The sequence below is a fragment of the Lutjanus erythropterus genome, chromosome 21 (assembly GCF_056507025.1).
Source record: "Lutjanus erythropterus isolate fLutEry1 chromosome 21, fLutEry1.hap2, whole genome shotgun sequence".
NCBI lineage: Eukaryota > Metazoa > Chordata > Actinopteri > Lutjaniformes > Lutjanidae > Lutjanus > Lutjanus erythropterus.
Genome location: NC_139337.1, coordinates 6449882 through 6477447, shown reverse-complemented (window position 1 = coordinate 6477447; position 27566 = coordinate 6449882). Strand labels below are relative to the sequence as shown.

Genomic DNA, 27566 nt, shown 5'->3' with positions numbered 1-27566 from the left:
GGAAAAAAGTAATTGACTACTGTTGCTGTTTTCTGCACTTTCTTTTCATTGGTGTTAGAAAGTCATTTTTCACAGTTTGCATAACAGTAATAAACTGTGTATCACAATCATCTGAAATTCAAAAGCCAACTAGTTTATCTCTAAGGTCTAACTTGAATTGGCTGTAATAATAGCCAAATTAATAACCCTTATGAATGACAATGATGCTGTAGTGATGCAAACAATATGAAAAAGTAATGTAAATTAAAACAATCCCACTGTCCTCTTTTTTTCCACCTGGTATCTTTCTTGTTCTGTTCTTCTTCATACAAACACTCCCTAAAGTTGATGGCCAGTGGTCAGCCTGGACTCCCTGGGGTCAGTGTTCAGTGTCGTGTGGAGCGGGCCTTCAGTCTCGGTACCGGTTCTGTTCCAGCCCCCAGCGCTCTGGCAGTGGCCTGCCATGTCTGGGCCCTCACAGAGAGGACCAAGTCTGTGTCACAGCCCCATGTGATCGTGAGTTATTTTTTTGTGTCCATTTATGTCAACAGGCACACTTTGGATGTATCACCATTACATTTTACACTGTTTGTCTTTTTACATTGCATATTTTGGCTGAATTGCATCCAGACTCTGTAGGTCAGGTTTAGGCTTTAGAATGTCTTTAATACAATTTTAACAAATCTTTAAAATTTACTGGATCAAAAAGTTAATGTTACATCATTTCACTTTCATCTTTCAGTGTGCAAACTGTGCATGTTTTTGTGTTTTTGCCAGTGTGGGCATGAAATAATTCTTGAATTGCACTCATAATGGTCTTAAAAAGTTGAACTTGTTGAAACCCTGTGCTTATAATTTTAGTGCAGTTGGGCCCTGATGTAATTTGTTCTGACCTGAGTTGATTTCCAGAAGAAAATAATTTGAGATTCCTGTATTTCAGGATGAGTGTTCATAACAAGTACAACACAACAGTAAACATACAGTATACAGATACTGGTCACACTCTTTTTATAACTTTACTCTGTGAAATGAAAGCCCATGTGATCTAGATGTGTCCACAAGATGACATTTCAGATTTGGCCTACATTAAAGCACTGGAACTCATTTCTCTCTGTTCATTCATGCAGACATTTCATTAAAGAGATAGTTCACCCAAAATTTAAAATTCAGTCATTATCTACTCACTCTAATGCTGATTGAAGGTGGGGTTTAATTTTTTAGTCTGCTGGAGGAGGAAAACAGCATTGCAGAATTTCCCGAACATGTGAATGGTGACCACTTTTCAAACAGAAAATACAAGCAAAAAAGAAAAAAGAAAAAAAAACATAAAATGCCTCTTTACCACTCGTGTAGTGTAATCCAAGTGTCTTAAAGCCCGCCCAAGTTGACTTGAAAGACATCATTTCACAGACACCATGTTTTTAGCCTAAATCTTCACTGTAGATCCTTAGCTTGGAGCTATGTTCACAAGCTTGTGCACACTGTCTGAACTATGAGTGAACAGCATGTTGGGGCTTCAGGAGACTTGGATTATGCCAGACAAGCAGCATGGAGGCATTTTATACTTTTCTTTGGTTGTTTGTTTCTGTTTGAAAACTGGGCACCATTCACTTAAATTGAGATTCTGCAACACTGTTTTCCTGTGAAACTCCAGCAGTGTTTTGAGGACTAAAAAACTAAACCCAACCTTCAATCTGCATGAGGGTGAGTACATAAGGACTATATTTTCAGTTTTGGGTGAACCATACCTTTAAATATTCAGTAGTACTAACATAGAAAGTAACATGTTTAACTCCCTTATAGCCTAAACAAACTTACGACTTGAATGGATGGATCAGTTTGTTTTTGTTCACACTGCCATGTAATCTCCTGCGTGTCTTTGCTTTTGTATGTAAGACAAATACTCTACACCCAGTAAATGACTAATATTACAAGGTTTATTTAGACGACTGTCGTGTCTTGGCTGATTTATGTATTTACAAGCTATTGGAATTGAACAGTTGCTGTGAAGTTGTGTTATTTGTTTACCATTTTATCATGATGTTTTGGCTCTCTCCAGGTGACGGTGCCTGGAGTCAGTGGAGTACCTGGACGGAGTGTACCAAGTCATGTGGTGGGGGAGTCAGAAGCCGGAGGAGAGAGTGTGACAGCCCCAGTCCAGAGGGGGAGGGGAACTACTGTGAGGGGCTGGGAACTGCGGTCATAGCCTGTAACACTAATCACTGTCCAGGTACATTTATGTGTTCTGTGAGTATGTCTATGACTGTGCATATTGAGTTATGTGCAGTTGATTGTTTTGCCAGAGCATCATAATGTGTGTGTTTTCAGTGGCACCATGCTCAGAGGTCCCAGGCACAGTGTTCAGTAGCTGTGGTCCCTCCTGCCCTCGCTCTTGTGAGGACCTAGCTGTGAGTATCACACTGAGTATGACTCCTGTTTCTGCCCATTGACACTGCTTTAACACAAAGTCCTCTTTTTGGGATAAAAATGAACAGTTTGGGTGATGAGAGGGAAAATTTTCTCTCTGTCCCTCAGCACTGTGAGTGGCAATGCGAGCCAGGGTGTTACTGCACAGAGGGGAAGGTCCTGTCTGCTAACGGGACAGTCTGTATAGAGAGAGAAGACTGTCCCTGCCTGGACCTCAGCACTGGACACATGCTGGAACCAGGAGAGACCACTGAGGCCCCTGATGGATGTAATAACTGGTCAGAACAACACACACACTAAAAGCTCATACAGTACATGCACGCACACCACATTTAACATCCAGAATGAACGGGACAGGAAAATGATAATGTTGGTATTTGCTCCTTGTTTCAGCACCTGTGAGGGTGGGAGGCTCAACTGCACCAGAAACCCCTGTCCAGGTGAGTAAGAGTTATGCAGGATCAATAAATAACAAAACTTTATTTTTTAAACTGTCTTGTGCTCTTTGTCTTTCTTTTAATTTCCCCATCAAAAATCTGCTTGAGAAATGATGTCAAGGGATGGCCATAGATAAAGATTTTGCATTCTTCTCTGTGTCTCCAGTGTCAGGTGGCTGGTGTGAGTGGTCAGAGTGGACTCCATGCTCCAAGACCTGTGGGGCAGAGTCGGTATCCCGCTACAGGAGCTGTGGGTGTCCTGAGCCCAAGGCTGGAGGAGCGGCCTGCCCCGGAGAACAGGAAATGCACAGTGGGGTCGGAGTTCAAATCCAGAGACAGCCCTGCCCTGTCATCACCTTCTGTCCAGGTCAGACGCCACCACTCATTATCATAATCAATATCAGTGATTTCTTATACAAACTTGAACTTCAGCTGAGCTAACTTATCTAATTAAAGAAGTTGTTTTAAAAGAGCAATATGCAGCAATTGTGTATGCAAAAATGAGCACAACAGTCTCAATAGCGAGTCAGAGCCATAGACTGTATATTAAATAGGTTGAAATCCTATTTAGTATATAAGCGAGTTTCCACTCATGCCCTCCTCTCCAAACTCAAGCTCAGGTAGGCTACAGGAGCATTGCAGGAGTGCAAGACATGCACAACATCGTAAATTGACAGTAACAAGCAATGACGAGTCCTACTCTGTGTTAATCAGCTGTTTATAACTGTCAGCTGTCTGTCGATGTAAGGTGAAGCCTGTTATGCTGAAATCAAAAAAGCTCCTGCTCTAAAAATACACATTCTGGAGTTTGCGTTGATGGACTGCCTGTCTCACTGCCTACCAGACTCTATTAACATATTGCTCATTTTAATAATTATTAACTTCTACACCCTGTATGAAATTATTAATGATTTCTCATGACTCAAAAAGAGACAATTAGTCATATATCAAATATTCCGCATTAATTTGAACTCTAATTAATGGAAAACAGGCGTACAATAACAGGAATAGAAATTTCAAAGGGGGACACCATGGCTGCTGCACGCTGTTGTCAGAGAACATGTTTCCTTGATGACATTTCGTGGTCATTTTATGATTTATTACAGCAAATATATTATAGATTTATCCTTTCTTGAATTATTTAACCCCAAGGAATTAATATTTTATGTGACTGGAGAATAAAAATAGGTTTCAGATCAGTCACTTTTGGTGGCGACTTGACAAAGTGGCATTTTGATATCTTTCATTCCTGTTTTTGTCTTAGTGTATTCTTCGTATCTTTTTCATTTTATCCTCTCCTGCTTTTATTCTTTGTATCCACATTGGTCCATCATTTTGTCTTTTGTATCCTTCTCTCTGTCCTCTCTGTTTTTGTTCCTTTTACTCATTCTCCTTTTAGTCCATGGTTCGTGGAGTCCCTGGTCAGCGTGGTCTGAGTGTGATGGGTGTGCCGGGTCGTCCACTCGCACCAGGGAGTGTAACAGTCCCCCTACTAGGTTTGGTGGCCTGCCCTGTCTTGGAGAGAGCAGGCAAAGGCGTGGTTGCCATGACAATATCACTGTGTGCTCAGGTCAGTATAATAAAGAATTGTTTCTGAATTGTGGATTTATGTTGAAAAGCTCTCAAGTCCCACTTCCAAGTGAGTTTACTGGATGGAGATTAATGACACAAAGAGGGAAATTTGACTTCTGGTAAAGATATACAAAGAAATTAAGAGACCTTACAAGAAACACCCATTACCATTTCTATATCTGTCGCTGGTGGTGCAGCCCAGGAGAGAGAAAAGGGACAGCTTGAACTGAATAAAAAAAGCCAAATGGCCTCTTAAACTGAAATGGCAGCATGAAAGGGAAGATTAATGAATTCTGCATTGGCTGAACTCTCCTTGCCCTCCCATGTCCCTGTGCATGTCCAAATCCACCAGCATGATAACAGGAGTTACTGATCAACAACAAGGTGACAGACTGCGCTGCATGACTATTCATCAGCCATCCATCTCGGGAATGCATTTCATTTATGCACACACAATCAAGAGGTTAGTTTTTAATTCCAGCTTTGAGAGCTTTTAGTTTCCACCAGCCACTCATTTCATTAGGCTGACTCTGCCCCATCTAGTCTGGATAATGTCAAGTTTCACATTTCCCGGGAATGCAAACAGCTTGCTTTTTGACTTTTTTTCCCCACATCTATTTGGGTGACTGTTGGGCAAAGAATTCTACTCAGCTGTCAGGGCCTCTTACATGGACTACAACCGCTGAGGTGACAAAGTAAAGTGTACCAAGATCCAGGAAGTCTTGCTTGAATTATGCAGACAACTAAGGTGTGTTTAGTATCTTTTATCGGACACTAAAGCACTCCATCTTCTGGTGAAATGGCACTATGTATTTATTCTTCAAACAAACAGACCTAACACATATCAACTCAATGTCTTCATCAGGTTCTGACAAATACATAATCGGTCTGAATTAAATGCCAGTTGTGGATGGAATTCTAATGTATAACCCATAGAGGGTGCTAGATTAATTGTAACGTTGAATTAACATAAAGTGAAAATATATCAAATCCAGAAAGAAACCCAACAAATACCAATAGATGAATAACATTCAACAATTGGAAAAACAACAAACAAAACAAAACTTTAAATAATTTTTAGAACATATGTATATGTACAGGAACAAGTTGCTGCTTTTATACTAAATGCATTTTCTGAAACTCAGATGTTAATAATCAATATTTGTTGAACTATTGGATCATCTACATGCATATAATTAAAGCATGTACTGAAACATATTGCAAATTAGAACTGGCAAACAGGTATATCAAATTTTGCCAAGACTGAAGAATATTAAATAACTCCAGTGAGTAGCAATAAATTGTTGACATATAAAAGCACTTAGTTCAGTCATGAATTATATTTGCAATCACTGGGTCATCATAATCACATAATGTATAAATGAGTGAATTCTGAAATTTGCATTGTAGCTTATTATTACTGGAGATAATACAAGGAATGTCAAAAAGTCCACCTCGTTGTTCAACCTGGAGGTTTAGTTGCATTTTGTGTAGCAGTCCAAAATGTTTCTTGTTGTTACCTCAAGAGTGACAGCTTTCAAAGAAGAGGGGCTCCCATATCCTGCTCACTTAGGTAGCCTGAGGGTGCGTTTTAAGAAGAGGACATTGTTGGACATTGAGGACATAATTGAACTTCATGTAGTAAACTACTCCTCAACACTGCAGTTATGTTATTTTTCTAATTCAGATGATCCAAAACATTATTTACCAACATCAGACTGTCTCTTATTGATTCAAGTGCGCAAAATATTTTTAATATTTATGCATATAGCACAGGCCTTCGTCACATGGTTATAAAAAATGCTGTTTTTTGGTAGCTTGCTCTGTTTTGCCATGTATGTTTGTTTTCCTGATTGCCTCAAACTGCAGCCATAAATACTCCACTCTGTGTGTTATTCTCTTCAAACTGCGCCGCCTCCTGCGTTCTGCAGACTGTGGTGGAGGCCAGGAAGAATGGCCTTGCGGGAAGCCCTGTCCTCGCTCCTGTTCAGATCTCCATGGTGACACAGAGTGCTTGGACTCCCCCGGGTGCAGAATGACCTGCGGTTGTCCGGGTGACATGGTTCTGCAGGATGGAGTGTGTGTGGCCAGGGAGGAGTGTCGCTGCAAATACCACAACAGCTCTGATACTGGTTAGATACACAATCTGTTTGTACAATCTGTATGTGAAAGTAACCACATTATATGGATAAACTGGTCTAATCAATCAGTTTTTGTCTCTGATATAGTAGTAACATCCAATGGGCCAGATTCTAGTAATGCATCATGGACATGGCCTGGTGGATCTGATTGGCAGTTTGCAAATCCAGGCGACAGCATCATCAGTGACTGCAAAAACTGGTACAGCACAATTCTTGCAATAAAATCAGTTCATGTACAGTATATCTGCATATGTATAATTCATGTTCCTGTTCAAAAGCAACAAAATTCAGTGTCTTTTATTTTCCTTTACTTTGTGTTTTGTCATCTTTCTCACTTTTTCTCAGTTCATGTGAGGCTGGAGTTCTGCAGTGTCAGTCAGTACCCGGTTGCCATGTTGACGGTGGTTGGAGCCAGTGGGGTACCTGGACAGAGTGCTCACTTCCTTGTGGAGGAGGAGTTCAGTTCAGGAAACGCAAGTGTGACAACCCTTCCCCTCAGAGCGGTGGGAGAGGCTGCCTCGGAGTTGCTGAACAGCGGAAAGATTGCAACGTACACTTGTGCACAGGTAGTTCTGTCTCTCCTATCCACTTCAGAATGAGTTTTTAGACTCAGACAAAAATTGTCACATCTTTTACTGAAATCTAAAACAAGAGCTGATTTCTTACGTTACCCATTGAAAACAAAAGATGCATTCAAACCTTGTAGTAAGTCCTCACCTACTATGAAGTTGTGCATTTACATCTCGGTATGCTTTTGCTTCCAGACTCGGTGGGCCCGTGGCTCCCCTGGTCTCAGTGGTCTGTGTGTTCGGTCAGCTGTGGTGGAGGACAACAGTCCCGCTCTCGTGTCTGCAGCTCCCCACCCTGCAGTGGCCTCAGCCGACAGAGCAAGACCTGTAACAACCAGGTCTGCCTCGGTAAGTCATGGCTTCCCGTAGAATACCTACAGTATTAGGAGTGGAGCAATATGGATTTTTCAGGGCTGACACCAATTATTAGTTATCAAGGAAATGGATAAGTGATATTACATTATATTTAAAAAAAAGGCTGGGAGCTCCCAGCAGTATTTTTTATAAGTTTAACCAAAAGTTTAAATTAATACCAAGGTTTTGTAAAGTAGAAATAAATAAAACTAGGCAAACTTAAATTTGTATCTCAAAGTTAATCTCTCAAAGTTCCACACCTCAATTTGTAGTCCAAATTCAGCATCAGATTATGATATAGAAAGCTTGTTGCTCAGTAGGTTCCAGTGAGATGGTTTCTGTTCTTCTCATTAGTTTCAGTATCTATAACTTCAGACATTTTTGGTGGAGTAACTGAGAAAATGGATATGCTGACATCATAGAAACAGATCATAAGATTGTGATGTTTATTGCAACTTGCTCTGCTTGCTCACCTCTTTGACTGTCTCTGGCACAGTAGCCCTCAGTGTTGATAGGCTTTGATAGATTTGTTATGTATAACCAATTACATAATGCTGTGGGTGGGTCCCTGAGTGAGACTACAAAGTACTGACTACAGACAGAGATAAGTGGCTGTGTTGTTTTTAAATTAATTTTATTGGCAGATGGATAAAAAGAATATAGATTCTGATGGTTAGAAAAGTTCTGACTAACTGAGCCGATAATCAGTCGACCCCAAGTAACTATGGCATCAAAGTTTTTGGTGTTGTAGGATCCTGCTTAACTTTGTAGACAGGGTCTCATTTGCAGACTCTTTTATCTGTGTGTCTCTGCTGCCATTATTTTGTTGTGCAGAAGTTGGCTGCCCTCCTGGCAGGTTGTACAGAGAGTGTGAACGAGGTGAAGGCTGCCCGTTCAGCTGCGCTCAGGTCAGCGGCAGGGAGGGCTGCTACTCCGATGGCTGCGAGGAAGGCTGCCACTGCCCCCCACATACCTACCAACACAACGGAGTGTGCCTTCAGGTGTGTTCACTGTCACCTTAGCTGATAAATTATATCATGCATCTGAGATTAAAGCTTGCAACAAAAGGACGTAAAATTGTTAGTGAACACATTTTGGAGCATTTTAACTGCAAATTTTCCAACAGACTTAGCACTGATGTCCTAAAATGAATACACCATTCAAATTGTCATTCAGAATTTTTTTTTTTATCTGATGTGATTCTAATGTGTGTTTCAGGAGTGTCCTTGTCTGGTGGACGGAGAGTTTCTGGCTTCTCTGCAGAGTGTTTCTGTGACACCGGTCTCATCTCTGCTCCTCTATAACATCTCTGAGGGAGTTGAACTTCAGTCTGGAGATACGCTGGTCCATGACTGCAGCACCTGGTGAGCAGAAACTACATACTCTGTTGGATATTACATATTTGGCCATTATATACAGCACATTCAGAATATATGTCTAAATTGGGGGTTTTACCCCAGTTTGTGACACGGTCAGCACTGTTTGTTGTAAACAAATCAACTAGCCAACAAAATTTCCCTACGGGGACAATAAAGTGTATCGTATTGTGAGGGTTTGCAAGGCTGGGGTAGAAATGTCGGACACAAAAGAAAAGCCTACATTTGAGGTTATAAGAAGAAACACGCGGCTGCATGTAAGCATGTAAATTAAATATTTTTTGCATGTAAACATAGTCACTGTCTAAAAAAGTTTTTGAATGAGGTTTCTCAGTTTCACATCTTTATAAATATCAAAATGAAGCCCCCTGGTTGCATAACAAAATAAAAACACACTGTAACATGAAATTGTAAAAACAAAATGTGTCTGCAAGTCCACATTTCTATTTTGAAAACTGTCACCTTCCTACTCTCCAGATCAGCAACACCACACCTCACTCTTCCTCCCCTCTGTTCCCTGTAGTGGCTGCGAACATGGCAGGTGGAACTGTACCCTGGAGCACTGCCCAGTCGACGGCGGCCTGTCACCCTGGGGCTCCTGGAGCCCCTGCTCACTGTCCTGTGGAGGTCTGGGACTAAAGACTCGCACCAGGGGCTGCACACAGCCTGCTCCGGCCCACGGAGGGAGAGACTGCCAGGGGCCACGGCAGGAAACCACCTACTGCCAGGCCCCTGACTGCCCAGGTACAGACGCTAGATTAATTAGAGTAGATAATGGATGTGTTTAGAGATGGAGGGAAAGAATGACACTTTGTTACAATGTCCAGCAGGCACAGTTAGGTTTGAGTGTGCATTGATTGAATTAAACCATAAATCTTATTAAACATATAAATGTCTATTCTGTATCCTTCATTTGCAGCCATTATAAACAGAACACTTTATACTGCCAAATACTGCGCAATGTTAAATGATGGAATTGGTGATGGTGCCGATATTGATTTTTTTGCTTATTATTGGCAGTTATTGTTGGTCCTACAGAAGAACCAACTTTACCAGGTAAACAATTCCTTCATATTAAGTTCAGTACCGCATATAGTCTTCTCTATTGTCCATTTGCTGATTTTTTTCTGTTTCTTTCACATCTTTTTACATCCTTCTTTCCTACTGGTCTTCACAATTTCTTTGTGTGTTAGGTATATATTGTTACATTTACTTAACACAACAACACTATCTACTAACGTCATTTCCCTCTTGAGACAAAAAAGCTGTTAATGACTTTTATCTATTTTCTCATCCATCATTTTTAGATGAGGATGCTGGCTTCTCTCCCTGGTCGTTATGGAGTCCCTGCACAAAGACCTGCACTACTGCTCTTCTCCCAGCCATGAAGTCCCGTCATCGTCGGTGCATCAAACCTCCTTGCTCTGGAAGCTCTCACCAAGAGAAGGCCTGTAACCTGCCTCAGTGTCCAGGTATGACCAATCACATTATCTGTCTCTCGGCTGTCAGAGTCTGTGGTTGCTATCATATCTTGAGCTCCTTGTACCAGTTAAACATGACTTTTATAAACTATCTGCTTGCTCACATGGCAGGCCTGTTGTGCTTTGCTGCCTTAAAGCATTAAACTGTGCATCCTCTGAAAATCAATTGTGATATAACACAACACTTCCAATTGCAACAAGGCAGCAGAGATGTTATGAGAGTCAAAGGGTGCCTGGAGGTCAAGGATGCAGGCCACAGTTTCAAAATCTGAGACTAGTGCTGTGTATAGAAGAAGTGAAACATAGAAACTGTTGTCAGTCTGTAAAATAACCACTTTTGAGTGTAGAGAAAAGAACACAACTACTTCATTAGCTGAGAGTGCCGCTTTATTTCTGGTTGTGAATGAGGGACTCTGTGTGAACATTAAGCAAGGCACTGTTCACTAACATTTTTGCAAAAAAAGACTGCAGACTTTGTGATGATGAAATCTGCCATTTTAATGCCTTATCTCAGACAACAGAGGATTCTTTATTTACATATCAAGAGTCTGTGTGTGAAAGAGCACATGACGTAAATAATGATCAGCATTTCTTTAGTCAAGTTCCATTACATCTGTTAGTTTGTCGTTGTGGCTTAGTTTGTAATTTTTCACCATGCTTATCTTAGAAACAACAGAGCAGATTTTGTAGTGGACTTGTTTTATTTCCTGATCTGACATCAGAGGAGATTAGTACAGACAAGCTGTATTATTTAGCGACTTTGAGAATATGCAGCTGACTGGTTTTATCTAAAGTTTTATTCCAACAAAGGTGTAAACAGCAGTATGCACAAACAAATGGGAATAACACCCAGAAAAAAATCACATCACCATGTTTCTGTGAGTGTGTGTGTGTGTGTGTGTGTGTGTGTGTGTGTGTGTGTGTGTGTGTGTGTGTGTGTGTGTGTGTGTGTGTGTGTGTGTGTGTGTGTGTCCATACACAACAGAGGAGTGAGGGAGGAAAGCTAAAATGGTGGAAAGTAGGGAGATAATATAAATTCAGCCATTAGAATAGATTCAGCCATTATTTTGTCCTCAAACAGCTGTGATAAGCTGCTCATTTGATGTGACTTTTTAAAAAGACACCTCCTATATCTGTTCCCAGATGGAGGTGATGAATGTGTAGGTCCTGACTGCGCGCGCAGGAACTGTTCGTGGACAGAGTGGGGGGAGTGGGGCGCCTGTTCGCGGTCCTGCGGAGTGGGTCAGCAGCAGAGGATACGAGCCTTTCACAGCCCTGGGACCAACGGCTCGTGGTGTGAAGACATCTTGGGAGGAAATCTGGAGCATCGCTTCTGTAACATCAGACCCTGCAGAGGTCAGCCAACTCATCTGCATGTAGAGTCGGTCTGCAGTTATTTTCACTTCACCCTGTTCAGAGTATTGAAAATTGTGTTTGTTACTCTCCATCCTATCCTGAGCATAAAGAACCATTGTAGAGTTTATCAAGCTTTAGTGTTGCAGTTTTTGACCTACAAGCATGAATTGTTTTCCATTCATTTAAACAGGGTATGAAAATCCAACAGTGGAGACTTTGAAACAATGAAAAAGATCTATGATAGTTGTCAGATTTACATTATTGTTGTGTGGTCATGTTGAAGAGATTTCTATCCTTTTGCTTCTGCTGCAGTGTGTTTATGTGGTATGCACAAACATCATGTTTACATTTTAGTGGAATGAAGAAACCAGTGGCTTTCTGTAAAGACACTAAGTAAGGGTCCTTGGGACAAAACTTAGTTGCAGGCCCCTAGTGACCCCCTCATCCTCAAATTTCTCCTCTCTACAAGATAAGCCCTGACAACTAGTTAATAACGTGTGTGTTTCCCTTAGGACTAGGGCTACACAATTAATCAAAATATTATCAAAATCAGTGTGACCAGGTGCATATCCAAATCGCAGTTTTTGATAGAGGGAAAATGTGTAACAAAACAGCATTATAATGAAGTACTGTAGTGCTGCAGAGATGCTCTAACCTACGAATCTTGTTCTCCCAATGTAAAAAGTCTTCTTACTAATTCTGAATCATATTGCCATCATAATATTTGTCAAAATGATTCATGTAAGATTTTTTTTTAACATGTCAAGCACAACCTATGAAGGCCCCCATCAGTTCAGTTTATAATGTGCTGTTTTAGACTAATTTTCACTTAAGGACACGACTGCAAAGTAATTACATGGTGAACCTGTGGCTCTGGGACAGTGAAGCAGTTTCTTTGGTTGGTAATCCAGCCTCACTGCCTAAAAGGTTGGAAAAACAACACTTTAGAAACCTGAAGTCCTTGCTTTAAAAATGGATGACAGGATAATTGCAGTTTTTCACAACCCAGGTTGTTATTTTCAGTCCCAAAAAAAAATATACTATCTATCAAGTCAGTTGCTGTAAAAAGTTACTTTGGTGAGTACATTGTTATCATAACCAAAAGAAAAAAATGATCACCAAAATATGAAAATAAACTGGAATGATCCTTTAGTGTACAGTCTGAGAGTATGTAGTAATGATTTCTATTTATACAGTAGAATAAAATGCGCAAAAACACTAGTGCTTATGGTCATGTTTGTGTTGTAGTGGACGGAGGTTGGTCTCGTTGGAGTCCCTGGTCCCGCTGTGATAAGCGTTGTGGTGGCGGTCGCTCCATACGCACCCGCTCCTGCTCCAGCCCTCCTCCCAAGAACGGTGGGAGGAAGTGTGAAGGAGAGAAGAACCAGGTCAAACCCTGCAACACCAAACCCTGTGGTGAGATGGACCCGGCGTGACCGCACACGCTTGTTGAGTGTATCGCTGCGACCCCAGGGATAGTTCATTCTGTGCAAAGGCGATTGCTCATTAATTCAGCATATGGCTATTTTTCTAGGCGAGTCTTTGTGTTTAAAAAGTCAGCACAGCCTGTGATCAGCATTCTTGGTGAGGCATACTATGTGAACAAAAAGCCTGCAGCATCATGGGAAAATTCATGACCTTCTGTTTGTGTATTGTCAGATGAGAAAGGGTGCCCGCCGGGCCAGGAGTTCGTGGTGTGTGCCAACCAGTGTCCGCAGCGGTGCTCAGACCTCCAGCAGGGCATAGAGTGCCAGGGCAACACCGAATGTCAGCCTGGCTGTCGCTGCCCTAAAGGCATGGAGGCTGCTATCATTTTATTAACAGATAAGCCTGTGTGTGTGTGTGTGTGTGTGTGTGTGTGTTTGTCTGTTTATCTCCATGATTCTTTCCTAAAGGTTCTGTCCCTGCTGGTATTTAAAAGATAGGCACCATATAGTGTATGTGTATGTGGTGCATGTGTGCATGAGCTGCATCTGAATGAACCTCAGTGCTGCTGACCCAAAGTTAGAAATGACCACTGTCACTGTTACTGAAGCTAAAGCTGGATTTTCAAACAATTCAAGTGTTGCTTCAAATAAGCCTTTCTGCATAAAATGCAAAAGAATATAAAGTGGCATCTAACTAGGCAGATAGTTTTGGTTTTATTCATCCAGACTTTGAGATATCTGTCTCTAGCTTGTCACAGCATTGAAAAGCAGCTGTTTGTTCCAGAAAAATGTCATGATTACTCACCGGGTCACTGGAACCAGGACCCTGAGCTCATGTCCTTTTTTGTAAGTTAAAGTTGAAAATGTTTAGGCCATTAAATAAAAAAAGGATTCAGTATTTTTTCCTCTGGGAACCTTTGTGAAGGGATTTAAAATTTACAGAAAATATAGCTTATCAGTTAACTGAAAAACTATACTTGAAAAATCCAAGTAAGACAGAATTTAAAAAGATTTTAGTTTCTTGTATTCAACTTTTTATTATGTCATGCTGACAAAAAAGACATGTACATCAGATATACTTTAAAATGATTTAAAATCAACTAGAGACACATAGATACAATTGCTGTTGCTGTTGCATTGTTTAAATGTTAAATGTCAGTTCTGTGAGCAGCACAGTCATCTCTGCTATATTGTGCTGTTGGCAGAAATCTCCAACACAGTCAGCTAGATGCAGCAAGAAGTATGTGACAAATTATGTCTTTTACTATTTTGGTGAAATGACCCTTTAAGTTAAAAGCGTATGTGTGTCCAGGCCAGCTGCAGCAGGATGGGGTGTGTGTACAGCTATGGCAGTGTGACTGTGTGGACTCGCTGGGACAGATCTGGGCAGCCGGCAGCTGGCATCAGGTGGACTGTAACAACTGCAGCTGCTCTGACGGGCAGCTCCTCTGCACCAATCACAGCTGCCAGGCATCCTGCGTTTGGAGCTCCTGGTCCAGCTGGGCATCGTGCAGCGTTTCCTGTGGGCAGGGCCAGAGAACCAGATACAGGTGAGGAAAGGAAACTCACAAATACTTGTTTATAATGCCTTTATTAATACTTTATTGTTCATTAATTTAAAACTATAATATCCACCCTCTCAGGGAAGTGTATTTCTTCGTATTGATAAATTTACAGTACAGTAAACCACAAGTGTAAATGTACTGTTGTGTGTCAGGTCTCTGATCCCAGAGACTGAAGGAACAGACTGCCAGTTTGAGGAAGTCCAGCATAAATCCTGCGACCCGGGACCCTGCCCACCGCTCTGTCTCCATGACAACCAGGAGCTCAGTGTGGGAGACACCTGGCTGCAGGGCGAGTGTAAACAATGGTGAGATAGATGCACACAAACATAGTAGGAAAAGAATATTGTGCTGATAAAAAGAGAATTGATGGGATCCCACTTGTATTTCAAACACTCTTTAATTTGTTTGCCTCATAGCACATGCACCCCAGAGGGAGATTACTGCCAAGACATTGACTGCAGAGGTGGGTTGCTGCTTTTATTTTGAAGATGAAGGGTTATTATGCAGGTCTAAAGGTGATAGAATAACATGGGCACAGTTGTAAATGTGTTTTCAGCTTATAGGTCTAGCTTACATTTAATGGAGGTGAATGTACAGAAATCTACACATTTCAGTTTGACCTGTGACAGGGTTTTCCTTTGAAAGATAAATGTCAAATGACCACATCATGTGCATTGTTTCCAGTGGATGGTGGCTGGACCCCATGGTCAGTGTGGTCTGACTGCTCAGTGACTTGTGGCCGGGGCAGACAGGTTCGAACCCACGCCTGCATCAACCCTCCTCCACGTAACAACGGGTCTCACTGCACCGGGCCAGAGAGAGAAACACAAGACTGTCAATCTCCTCCCTGTCTGGGTTTGTTCAGAAATGTCACATTTTTATTCATTCACTCATTCATTTATAGTTATATAAGGAATCTGTCTATTACCAAAACACAGATCACCATTTCCAGTTTTAATATTTTGATACACACTGCCTGTACTGCATGTATAATCTCGGAAGGAGAATGTCAGCAACAGGATTATGAAGTGAGTAAACACAGTTTACATTTGCTCTGATCATATTTACTCTCCTGTCTACAGATGACCTATGCCCCTGGTCGCCGTGGTCACCATGTTCCAGAAGCTGTGGTGCTGGTTCTGTGTCACGGCGCAGGGTGTGTGTGTGCGAGGAGGGCGGAGATGCAGCATGTCCCGCTGAGATCGAGGCTGAGAAGAACAGAGAGGAGACCCAGCTGTGTTACAAACAGCCCTGTCCAGGTACACACGGCCAAAGCAGCAGTAAAGTAAAATAACATCTCGATTGTACGTCTTCATGAGGTAATAATCAGCATGTGATCATTGTTAACAATGTTTACAACAGGAAACAGAAATATTAGTTCCACATCATTCACTGGGGTGCAGTCAAATGCTAAACTCCCCAAAATAAAGATCATTGTCAAGTGGTGCGTACTGGAGATTTGGTTGTAATTTAATAAATTGTCTTTTTGGGAACAGCTAATAGATTCTCACAAAAGAGAGAAAAAGGAGCACAAACACTAAACAGATTCTGTTTAGTGTGTCTCTGCCTTTTTCTCTTAAGGCAATACAATGAGACATTCATTAAAAAGAACAGCGTGTGCCACAGACAGCAAATTAATATTAATTATATTACATTTAAATGTTGACAAGGGAGAATATGATGTGTGTATTTTAGGCTGGACATCATAAAATCTATATCTCAGTACATTCTCATTGATAATAATAAATGTAATGACTTTAAATATCATCGGTGCACAGTAATTCCTTGTGTATGCTCCTCTGTTTGTCCAGATGAATTACTGAATGCTTGGTGAGCAGGATGCTGTAACTTATCAGTTTTTTATATGGACTAAAGCTCATATACTCTCTTTGATGAGTAAATTTAGTTTGGATAGATATTCAGTCATTCAATAAACAAGATATATTTTCCAGCCCTGTCCCTCGCTAAAGTTGGCAATTGATTAATACAGTGATTGATTTGATATTATTCAACTATTTGTTGTTGTTAGTGTCAGGTTGTCATGGTTGCTAATTGAATTTTTGTTTCTGCTTTAGTAGTTGATGCCAATAAGACAGATTTATATTGATTGTAAAAGAGGATAGCATAATGTCTAGTCTCTAAATAGATCCATTACATACTTATTAACTCAGCAATAGGGTTGTTTCCCTTGTAACTGCGCGATAGGCTCAGCAGGACCAGCGCTGGGTCACATGAGTACAAGTGCTCATGTCCGACACATGAAACATTTGTTTAAGCCTGCAGGTATCTTCAGATTGGCTGATTTGTTTTCTGCTGCAGACTGTCCCATGTCAGAGTGGAGTGTTTGGTCTCAGTGCTCCTGTGTGTCTCAGAGGCAGCAGCGCTACCGTGTAGCTCTTGCTCCAGCCACCAGGGGACAACAGTGCACTCCTGTTGAAACACAGAGCAGGTCATGCAGTCTCAGTCAGTGTGATGGTAAGTTAACATCTTTTTTTGTTTTTAAGCATGAATCTGTATGAACAAAGAGGCCTGTTTGTGATCATCATTTTACGCTTAAGCAGAACGGACACAGGAAATCAAGCACCTTTTATTTTTTTGTCGAAATTTATTGAGTGTTTGTTCTTCTACATGCATATGATTGTGTGTCTGTATGTGTGTGTGTTTGATTTGTGCATGCTGATACTGTCCACTTTGTTTTTTCTCATTTTTGTAGATTGTGAAGCTCCGTTTGTGTACTCAACATGTGGTTCACCCTGTGAGAAGCAGTGTGCACTGCAGGGCCGTGAAGATCTGTGTTTAGGCGTCAGGGAGTGTACACCAGGCTGCTACTGCCCACAGGTGAGTATTTCCTTCACCCTAATCTAGTTTAGAATGTATACAGGATCAGCTACTTAGGCTCTTTTACTTACAATAAAGCAAACCTGAACTGAATAAAACCTGAAAAAATGTTGTAAAATGATATGGTTTCTGAATGTGAATCATACAATTGAATCAAATTAGTGTAATATAAAACATGATGATATTTGTGATATGTATTTGTGCACCTTGCAATGCACATTCTGTATTTAGATCTTAATTCTACACTTGAGGATACTTGCTTTAGAAGGGAGCAATGAAGAAATACTCTGTCTGGTCTGAAAGTTCTGCTTCTACTTCTGACAGTAATTACAAACTCTATGTTTGAAATGTAGAGCTGTAAAATTTGTAATTTAAACATAATTCTGACAGTGTTGCAATCTGTGTGTAAAAATAGTTATATTTTTACACACATATTTTTATTATTCTATAAATAATAGACTAGTTTATCTGTATGAGACCAGAGAAAAACATATTGGCATGAACTTAAAAAGTGAAATATGCTTCTTGCATATTGTTGTTTATATATCACTTTGACATGGCTTGTAATGACAATTTTATAATGTTGTTTGGCCCAGTTTTTGAGCCTCCAACTTTGATTTATTGCAAAAAACCTGAAAAATCTTCCCTGATAGACTGATGATATGCCCGTACAGCAGCAGGGAGGGGAGATAATGAAATATGGAACAGAAAGCAGATCACCAGAGGCGGAGAACATGGCTGTTACCATAAATCATTTAACAACTATGGATTACTTTTCTATTTCATTGAAAAGTTAAACCTGCAATAACTGATGTCTTTGGCCACTTGGGGTCAGCAAAAACAGTGGGTGTGTAGCAGGTTTATCAGATCTTTTTCACTTAAATCAGCTGCCTGCTGTGGCCAAAAACCACATTATGAAAGTTGCAGCTGGACGGCTAAACAGGGAGCTGAAACTTAGTGAGGCGAACTGCAGATTCAGCTGATAATGCTGTGTAGGTTCATCACGACAAAAGACCACTTTCTCATTGTTACGTTGTTTTCAAATTGTCATTTGATTAGTGCTGCAGCTGACTGTTATTTTCATTATCCATTAATCTGCCAGCTGTTTTCACAATTAATTGTGTAGTCACTGAAATAGCAAAAAAATGCTCATCACAATTTCCCAGAGCTAAAAGTGACATCTTCATATAGCTTCTTTTGTCCAACCAACACTGAAAGACTCTTGATTTACTATCATAGATGACGAAGAAAAGCAGCAAATCTTCACATTTAGATAATAGCAAATGTTTGACATTTTGCTTGAAAAATAACTGAAACAACTCATTAATAATCAAAATATATAATTTTCTTTCGATTGACCAATCAATTAATGGGCTAACCATGGTATGTCTGCATTTAATACATTATTATCATAAAAAGATTGATTATAGTTGTTTTTCATGAATAGATGCATTAGATAGTTTACAATCAGGCATGGTTTGTACAGCAACATATTTACACACAAGTATTTTGCCGTAGATACAGGGGGAAAGAAGTGTTATGTTTAAATGCACATCTTTTTGGCCCTCATGTTAAAACCAATTAAACCAAAGCAAAACTCTACCACTGCAACAGTTCTTCTTCATTCTTCTTTATGAATTGTATATTTTCCCTTCCAGGGCCTACTGCAGCAGAACGGTAGCTGTGTTCCTCCAGAAGAGTGTGGCTGCATCCACCTCCAGCACCAAGCTTCAGGACAGCCACCTACACCTGTCACTGTCCCCCAGGGGGCCACGGTCACCATAGGCTGCAGTACCTGGTTAGACTTTTAAAAACATAAGGAGCCATGGCAGAGGGCCTGTTGTTTTCTGTATCAGTCCCTTGTTACACCAAAGTATTATGATTTAGCGCATTTAAAAGACAGACAGTTTTGAGACAAGGTAACAATAACTGTGTTTTTGTACTGCAGGATAAATGCAGTACAAGGGACTTTTGCCTTCTATGCTGCATCTAAATCATTGTCCGCTGTTTCTCTTTGTAGCCACTTGCTGTTTGCTTACTTGTTTTTCTGGGATTATGACTCATTCTGACGTATTATTATCTTTTTGCCTGTTTTTCCTGCAGCCTTTGCCATGATGGAATTTTGCAGTGTGACATGAGAGAGTGTGAAGGTAAGAACGCAGAGAAATAAGAGTAATCTAAAAAAGCTCCTTGTTAGTTAATCACCATTTTACCCTTCTTTTCCTTTCAGTCATTCTCAGCGAGTGGTCACAGTGGACTCCATGTTCTCCCTGTGTGCCCTCTGCCTCCCTGCAGCACAGCACCTCCCAAGCAGGAGTCATCAGTGGCAATACAATGGTCTCAATCCAGAGGCGTTTCCGGGCCTGTTTGGACCTGGATTCTGGTCTTCCGGTCTCTACAGAGGAGGAGGAGAGCCAATGTCCAGGCCCACTGGTTGAGGAGAGGCTCTGCCCAGATGCTAACATCTGCAGAGGTAATGGTGTTTGTCCATGACGACAAAAAGAGTCCTTTATCTCAGAGCAGAAATGCAGTCAGTTCCTCAGTCTGCCTTTGTCAAGCTCCAGTTGCTCCTTTAACTCCTCAGTGAAGAAAAGTAATGAGTGGGACCGTTTTGCTCCACCCGAGTTCCCCTCAGCATGTTGCAGCAGTTTGATACTTTGTCCCCACCATGAGATTGTATGCAGACAACGCAGTGAACTAGTCAGAGCTAGACAAGCATGGCAACAAAAAAATGAATCAAAGATTGGGTCAGAGAGTGACTGTGGTGATGAAATGACTAACATGGCTCTCTCTGGGGAGGAGAAGGAACTGCTTTCATGGGTTGAAGACAATGCAAGGCAAATGTATTTTTATAGCACCCTTCAACAACAAGGAAATTCAAACTGCTTTACATCAGACATAAAAGGCATATTAAGACAAGTTGTATAAGACACAAGGTAATGTTAAAAGACATATCTGAAAAGAACAAAATAAAGGATTTATAAATAATAAAGTAGAAGAAATGGTGCAGTGCAGTTACAGTATAGTGGGAGATAAAATGAATAAATAGCTCTGAAATTAATTTAGTACAGAGCAGTGGAACACTGAGAAAAAAGAACTAAGAGTTGCAGCCGAGCTTAAAGGCTAAATGCTGTTTCTTCATGTTTAGTTTTGATCCTGGGAATAGTAAGAAGGCCAGAGAGATCTTTGACAGTTCATAATGTAGCAACGGATCAGAGCTGTATTTTAGCCCTAAATCGTTCAATAAAAGATAAAGGATTTGACACGCAGGAGGCCAGTGCCAAGAACTGAGGAATGGACTGATGTACTCCACTGGCTATACTTAGTGAGGGCTTTCCCAGCAGCATTCTGAATGAGATGCAGCGGCCTGATTGACTTTTGAGAGAGACTTGTAAAGGCACAATTCCAGTAGCTGAGCCTATTAAAGATAAACCATCAACAGGTTTTTCTGAAACCTGCTGAGACATAAGTCCTTTAGTTCTTGATATATTCGTAAGATGATAGTTGGCAGAGTTTTTAGTTTTCTTAAAGTTACTACACTGAGTTTTAGCTAGTTTTAACTGGTTATGAAACAGCCTCAATTTATTACTGATTCCTTTCTATGACGTACGTAAGTTAACATCATTGAGAAACTTGTCTATTTATATATAGTTATTCCTAATGCCAGATACCAAGATTCTCCTTAAAATCAGATTTAACAATTTACGGCACACAGACCTGACAAGCTTGTGCCAAGTGACACCGAGTAGTATGTTAGCCAGTTAAAAAGAAGCAGGAGCAGATTTTTCTGTAGACAGTTTTATTTTTATTTATTTTTTATTGTTATATTTTGTGGTTATTGCAGTGGAAAACACTACAACTTTTAATGTGGATGTTAAAACTTAGGGCACAGTCAATGACTACAAGATTTCTAAAGGAAATTTTGGTGCATTAAATCATTGATTTGTTACATGCAGTTATTCATTAGATGCATGGGACTATAATAACTTGGTGATATTGTTATATAAATGCAATGATGGAATGTCACTAAATATATTTAATCAAATACATGTACTTACCATACAAATCTGAGGTACTTCTACTTAGATGAATCTAGTGGAGAAAAGAGAACAATATTTCCCTCTGAGGTGTAGTGGAGTGGAAGTAGAAAGGCATGAAAAAAACAAAAGACTCAAGTGGCAGCTTAGTCACACTAAATTTACACATACAAAGCATATGGAGAGCTTTATACAGTAATTTAAACACTATATACAAGTACAGCTGAAACAAATTGCTGATTAATGACTTTAATTTGTCAACTGACAGAAAATTAATTGGTGACAATTTTAATAATAATTTAAGTCATTTTTCTTGCAAAAACATTTCATGGTTCTAGTTTCTCAAAAGTAAAGATTTGCAGCTTTTTTTTTTTTTTACTTGAATAATTTAGAGAGTCGGAGTATTGATTGGACAAAACAAGCATTGTGAAGGCACCACGTTACGCTCTGGGTAATTGTGATGACATTTCTCACCATAACAAAACAAATAACCAATTAATGGTGAAAAGCAGATTAACCCATAATGAAAATAATCATTTGCTGCAATCCTATATTTTTTGCATAATTTAAGATTGTGGGAGATGGCTGTGGAAGTTCCACAGAAGAGAACGGAGAACGGAGCCTTGGGGAACTCTCACGTAATTTTTGTTCACTCAGATATGCAATCACAGATCAAGACTAAATAGCCTCCTGAGAGAAAAAACAATGAAAGCCACGCCCAGTTTTCTAATTTTCCAGTACAACTGGATCACAATAACTGTCAGTATGTGTGATACCAGGTTTTTCATAATTTTCTGTGTCTCACTTGTGTGTGTCTGTATCGCGTGTCAGTTCACTGCTGCCAGTTCGGATTTAAACTTACCATCAGTAGAGTCCTTGTAATCAGTATCCACTGTGAAAAATAGTATTGTGCATCCCCACTGCCCTATTCTCATCATTCCCCAGAGGAGCGGAAATGGAAAAGGGACTTAAAGAGAGGAAGAGTTTGATGTCCATGTGTCTGTGGGGATCCATCAGGTTGATTAGATTTGGTGGTGTGTGTGTACAAAGAATGATTCATCCTGAACAGTACTCCATCATTCCCCCCTTTCTTCTCTGGCCGTTCCCTTTTGGACATTAATGGGAATGGCCATGAATTACTCCCATACCCACTGGACCTTAGGTTTGATTTGCATGTCAAGTATTTGAAGCCTTGTACTTCATCATAAGTTAGTTGGCTTTAACGGCTCAGCAGATAATTAGGTTTAATTTCCTATGAATAAATAGAGCAACTCTAATCTCAAAATCTAAATCAAACATCTCAGCAGTTCAAGTATGCTTGTACACAAGTCCATAAACAATAATATGCTTTTATTATCATTGATGATGATGATGAGTATAACAGCAATTACAGCTATTAAAGCAGTCATCATGTTAATTACAGTCATTATAATTAGGATGAGAAGAGAGTTGATGGTGGTTATGATAATAATTCTACCCTTCCAGATTTATGTCAGTGGAGTGTGTGGAGTGTCTGGACAGCCTGCGCAGAGCCATGCAGTGGTGGAGTCAGGCAGCGCTACAGGCGGCCCCTGGCATCTACTCCAGGACCCCACTGTAAGAGCCAACAGACACAGAGCCAGAGCTGCAACACCGGACTCTGCCCAGGTACAACAGTTGATTTGTTTGAAACTTAACTTGGCTTAGATATTTACATTACAACACAAAGGTTGTTTGCATAATGATTAGTAGCAATATCAATCAGGAAATTGCAGGTCATAAAATTATGTTGTGGGTTCGTAGCATGCCATTCTAGTCTTTCTAGTCTTTCCAGTCCCTTTCTACTAATGGCAACAAATGCCAAAAAGGGTTAGGGTCAGAGGGATTGTTTGGATTGTTTGAAGTGTGGTAGTATGAGGTACTTATTCATAGTCAGTGTATTACCTATGGTAGAGGGCGGTTGGCACACTCCCAGTTTGGGAGAGTAGAAGGACCCCAGTGTAGGAAGCCAAACAGTCTACTGCTGTGGACAGGGTCAGCAGCAAAAGTTATTTTAGCCATTTATAAAAAAGGCCCACCTAAAACAAAAATCAATATCAGTTTAAGTGTATGTGATATTAAAAGTATTCTCAGCACTTTACCTTGCTTTCAGACAGTCTTTTCCAAAGGGAAACCACTGTTATAAGCCAAATATCTTTCTCCAAACCAACCAGACTTTTTTTTTTCTAATTTTACCCTGCTGGTCTACCGCTGCTTCAATCTGTTGGTTTGTTTGTGTTATTATGTGAGTTCAGTGTTTTCAAATGTTAGTTTGGATTCATCAAAGTCACACAATAACACAAACTAACTAACTGATTCAGGCAGCAGTAGACCAGTAACTCCGGAGTTCTGAAAGATAAAATGTTGAGCAAGACAGAGTGATATTTGGCTTATATAGCAGCGGTTTCTGACAGAAAAGGCTGTGTGTTGGCAAGCTAAAGAGGTGAACATTTTCTAACTAGCTTTTTTTAAGTGGCCAATATTCATTTTGCTGCTGAGCCTGTCCGTAGCAGTACATTGCTTTACTTCTGTGCTGGTATTCTAATCTGCTTCGCCAAACTGGGGGCATTTTTACTGTAAGTAATAGATACATACATAGTTTGATTATTTGAAGTGGGGTTGTATGAGGTACTTCTATAATATGACTTATAGTCGGTGTAAACCTCTGCAACACATGCAGTGAGCTTTGCTTGTGTCTTTATTAATAAATGGTGGTAAAGATTGATTTTCCATGTTTCCTAGGTGAGCGCTGTGAAGACAGGGGGCGGATTTACCAAGAGAGCTGTGCCAATCAATGTCCTCGCAGTTGCACTGACTTATGGGAGCATGTGCAGTGTCTCCAAGGAGTCTGTCATGCAGGTAATCTTTGACTTCTAACTTTGATAGTAGCTTAAAATACTCTGTGATTGGCAGTTCAACCTTCAAAATATCTGTTTTTCCATTTTTATATTTTTTTTTTTTTTTTTTTTGTTTTTCTTTTAATTTCTCAGGTTGTCGGTGTCCAGAGGGACAGCTGTTACAGGATGGCCATTGTGTGTCAGTGACAGAGTGTCGCTGTGGTATCCCATCAGGCAACGGGACGCTAGAGTTCTTCCCTAAAGAGGAGCTTTCCGTGGACTGTAACACCTGGTGAGAACGGCTTTGTATTTTATGAAAAGTCAAAATGACAAGTTGTAGGTTGTCGAAAAGTCTGTTAGTCTGTTATATGAGAAAAGGATGTCTTACATTTAGAGCAGGCTGTATAGCCTTTCCTGTTGCACTTGCCTGTAGAGTTCAAATTCTTTTCCACTAAGAACAAGCTCAAGCTCATTTCTCCATCGCCTCTCCATCTGCAGTGTGTGTGAGAATGGCACTCTGGTGTGCACCAAGCTTCCCTGCCCAGTGTATGAGCCCTGGAGTCCATGGAGCTCCTGCTCTGCCTCCTGTGGGCGGGGCCAAAGGATAAGGACACGCCTTTGCCAGGACACAGAGGGCGGTCCTTCATGTGCTGACACCAAGCAGAAGGAGAGCTGTGACATGCCATCATGTCCAGGTCTGACATGGAACAAGTGCCCAAATGTTCTCCATCATACAAATTTAACCTAGTGTTTAAGGGCCAGTGTGTAGGATATACTGGTGAGCTTGCAAACATGTTGCCTCATCCTCTCCTTCCAAATGTGGAGGAGAACTTACAGTGAGTGTGAAAAATGCAAAAGGACGCTTCTAGAGCCAGTGTTGGTTTGTCATGGTGCCTTCATGAAAGAGGAAAGGCCCCCTCTATACATATAATATTCCATTTTTGTCATGCTCTGCCAATAGATCCCCATAAATCTTACACACTGGACCCTTAAAAGGGCACATTAGACTTGATGTTTTTTGTTTTTTTCCTGCAATTTTCCATGTGTGTCCTCTGTCCCTCTCTCCAGTGGGATGCTTGTTGAGTGAGTGGTCACCCTGGAGTGAGTGCAGTGCCACATGTGGTGGCGGATTGTCAATGCGGAACAAGACAGTCCTTCAAGAGCCAGAACCTGGCGGGACGGCTTGTGTTGGACCACTTGAACAGCACATTGTTTGTAACACCAACAGCTGCTTGCCAGGTAATACGAACACACATCATAGCACATTTCTGTATTATATTTCTAACAAGCAATATAATTCCTATATGTTCTTTAAATAAAGTTGTTGCCAAGCAACTCACAAGAACTGCATGTCCGTGTGTATTCAAATATTTATGAGACATTGTGTAATTGATTGTATGTTCATCTGTCCATGTGTTTTGTAGAGTGTCCCAGTGGGCAGGTGTTCAGTGACTGTTCAGGTTCCTGTCCATATACCTGTGAGGACCTGTGGCCACACACTCAGTGTTTATCAGGACCCTGCACCCCTGGCTGCACTTGCCCTCATGGACAGGTCTGTACACCTCTGTGTGTGTGTTTGATTGCGTAGCTGTGATAGAATTGTATTTTAGCCTTTATTAGATGTGATTCTTCCCAGTCTCACTGTGTCCCCAATACGTAGGTGTTGCATGAAGGCTCCTGTGTGTCCCACGCTGACTGTCCCTGCTCACCACTGTCTTTTCCGGCTGGTTACCAAAGCTGGAATGCCAGCAGTGAGGAGATCACAGAAGCTCTGCTGCCACCTGGAACAGCCATTCAGCACCTCTGTAACACATGGTAATACACCTCACACAGTTTCATCCATTCATTCAGTGACTTTACCATTTTCTAGGCCAGCAGTGTCATCTGGCCAGCTGAAGTGACTTTAACAACTGACCGTCACACAGAGAATTGGACATTATTGGTGGACACTGCCTGTGCCCTCCAGACAGGTATTAGATTTACATTTGGAAAAGCCTTTTTTAAATATTGTATGCAGACTTCAGAAAATACAGCCTCTGAACTGGTGCACAGTAACCAAGTCTGAGTACGCCTCTTATCCTTTATGCATTCAAGAGGGGAGAGCTCAAACAGGAGGAGATATGATAATCATGTTTGACCGTGCGTACTATGGGATTTGGTAAAGTTCATGCAATTGGGAGTGTCAATTTTCTCTAAAATATTCTTCGCCTCCCATGAGAAGCTGCAAAAACTGCCTGTGGGGCAAATAAGAATGGTTGTGGTGGGGAAGAGAAACTGATATTAAATTCTACCTAATAAATATCTCACTGGCAGCAGACAGAGGTGAGTATGATATAAAAAAAGTGCTTTTTTTAACACTAGAGTACATGAGCAGGTATGGCTGTGTGGCCTGTATGGCCAGTGATACATACTATGATTATTTAATTTTTTTTAAATGACACATTTACTCTGTAGTGGTTTAAATTGTTTTTCCTCACCGTCACCACTGTTTTTTAATTTCCTTACAGGTTTGTAATTTTTGTCTCTTAATCAACTGGTTTCCTGTATATGAATACATCTTTGTATTCATCCATCCCTTCTAAAGAACATTGTAGTTCATTTGTGGCAGCAGCTCCGCTTCTTCATCAATTTTAATGTCCTCCCAATCGCCCAGTTCTCTTATTGAAGAAGACTGCATGTCCTCATAAAACAGACAATAATTCAGCTTATTAATAATTTCTTAGGTATGTAACTGTAATTTACAGTCTGCCTTTCAGTGAGTGCATTCCCTTCTGCATTAATTAATTTAGATTTTCATCACTTTTTACTTGGGCCATGCAGCATCACTTGGGATTGTATCTCTTACGATAGCTTAAAAAAAAAACCTTAAAACACATTTTTATGAAAGAAATTCTATAGAGTAATATATCCCATTTGTGTCACTTTGTTGTTTATATCTTTGAAACCTATGAAACTAGGTTTTTTTAATTTATTCTTTATATTTCCTAGATAACCCTTGGGAATCTCTTTTAACCCAATTTTAATAATGAATACACAGATCACTTTGCAAATTATGGTTATATCTAATAATGTATATACTCAGTCTGTAATTCTTTCAGTTAACGGAAAACATTCAAAGTCCCAGCTGTACTTTTTAATCACAATAACAAATG

At 40.5% G+C, this 27566-nt stretch overlaps 1 protein-coding gene across 1 annotated transcript in view; it reads left to right on the top strand.

Annotated features, from left to right (window-relative positions):
* sspo (SCO-spondin) overlaps window positions 1-27566 on the top strand; it is a 94659-nt gene that overhangs the window by 42960 nt on the left and 24133 nt on the right. The window contains exons 74-109 of the mRNA XM_084746892.1: window positions 325-495; window positions 2039-2209; window positions 2308-2387; window positions 2515-2684; window positions 2800-2846; window positions 3010-3210; window positions 4243-4413; window positions 6347-6547; window positions 6644-6755; window positions 6902-7122; window positions 7321-7473; window positions 8314-8480; window positions 8698-8843; window positions 9379-9599; window positions 9876-9911; window positions 10163-10327; window positions 11480-11692; window positions 12941-13108; window positions 13352-13486; window positions 14432-14669; window positions 14837-14989; window positions 15101-15147; window positions 15369-15539; window positions 15767-15943; window positions 17004-17159; window positions 17398-17522; window positions 19181-19320; window positions 19626-19672; window positions 19753-19995; window positions 23045-23206; window positions 24320-24436; window positions 24568-24706; window positions 24913-25109; window positions 25483-25653; window positions 25839-25966; window positions 26075-26229. Of these exons, the coding sequence (XP_084603018.1) occupies window positions 325-495; window positions 2039-2209; window positions 2308-2387; window positions 2515-2684; window positions 2800-2846; window positions 3010-3210; window positions 4243-4413; window positions 6347-6547; window positions 6644-6755; window positions 6902-7122; window positions 7321-7473; window positions 8314-8480; window positions 8698-8843; window positions 9379-9599; window positions 9876-9911; window positions 10163-10327; window positions 11480-11692; window positions 12941-13108; window positions 13352-13486; window positions 14432-14669; window positions 14837-14989; window positions 15101-15147; window positions 15369-15539; window positions 15767-15943; window positions 17004-17159; window positions 17398-17522; window positions 19181-19320; window positions 19626-19672; window positions 19753-19995; window positions 23045-23206; window positions 24320-24436; window positions 24568-24706; window positions 24913-25109; window positions 25483-25653; window positions 25839-25966; window positions 26075-26229 (5515 nt within the window). The remainder of the gene's footprint in view (window positions 1-324; window positions 496-2038; window positions 2210-2307; window positions 2388-2514; window positions 2685-2799; window positions 2847-3009; window positions 3211-4242; window positions 4414-6346; window positions 6548-6643; window positions 6756-6901; window positions 7123-7320; window positions 7474-8313; window positions 8481-8697; window positions 8844-9378; window positions 9600-9875; window positions 9912-10162; window positions 10328-11479; window positions 11693-12940; window positions 13109-13351; window positions 13487-14431; window positions 14670-14836; window positions 14990-15100; window positions 15148-15368; window positions 15540-15766; window positions 15944-17003; window positions 17160-17397; window positions 17523-19180; window positions 19321-19625; window positions 19673-19752; window positions 19996-23044; window positions 23207-24319; window positions 24437-24567; window positions 24707-24912; window positions 25110-25482; window positions 25654-25838; window positions 25967-26074; window positions 26230-27566) is intronic.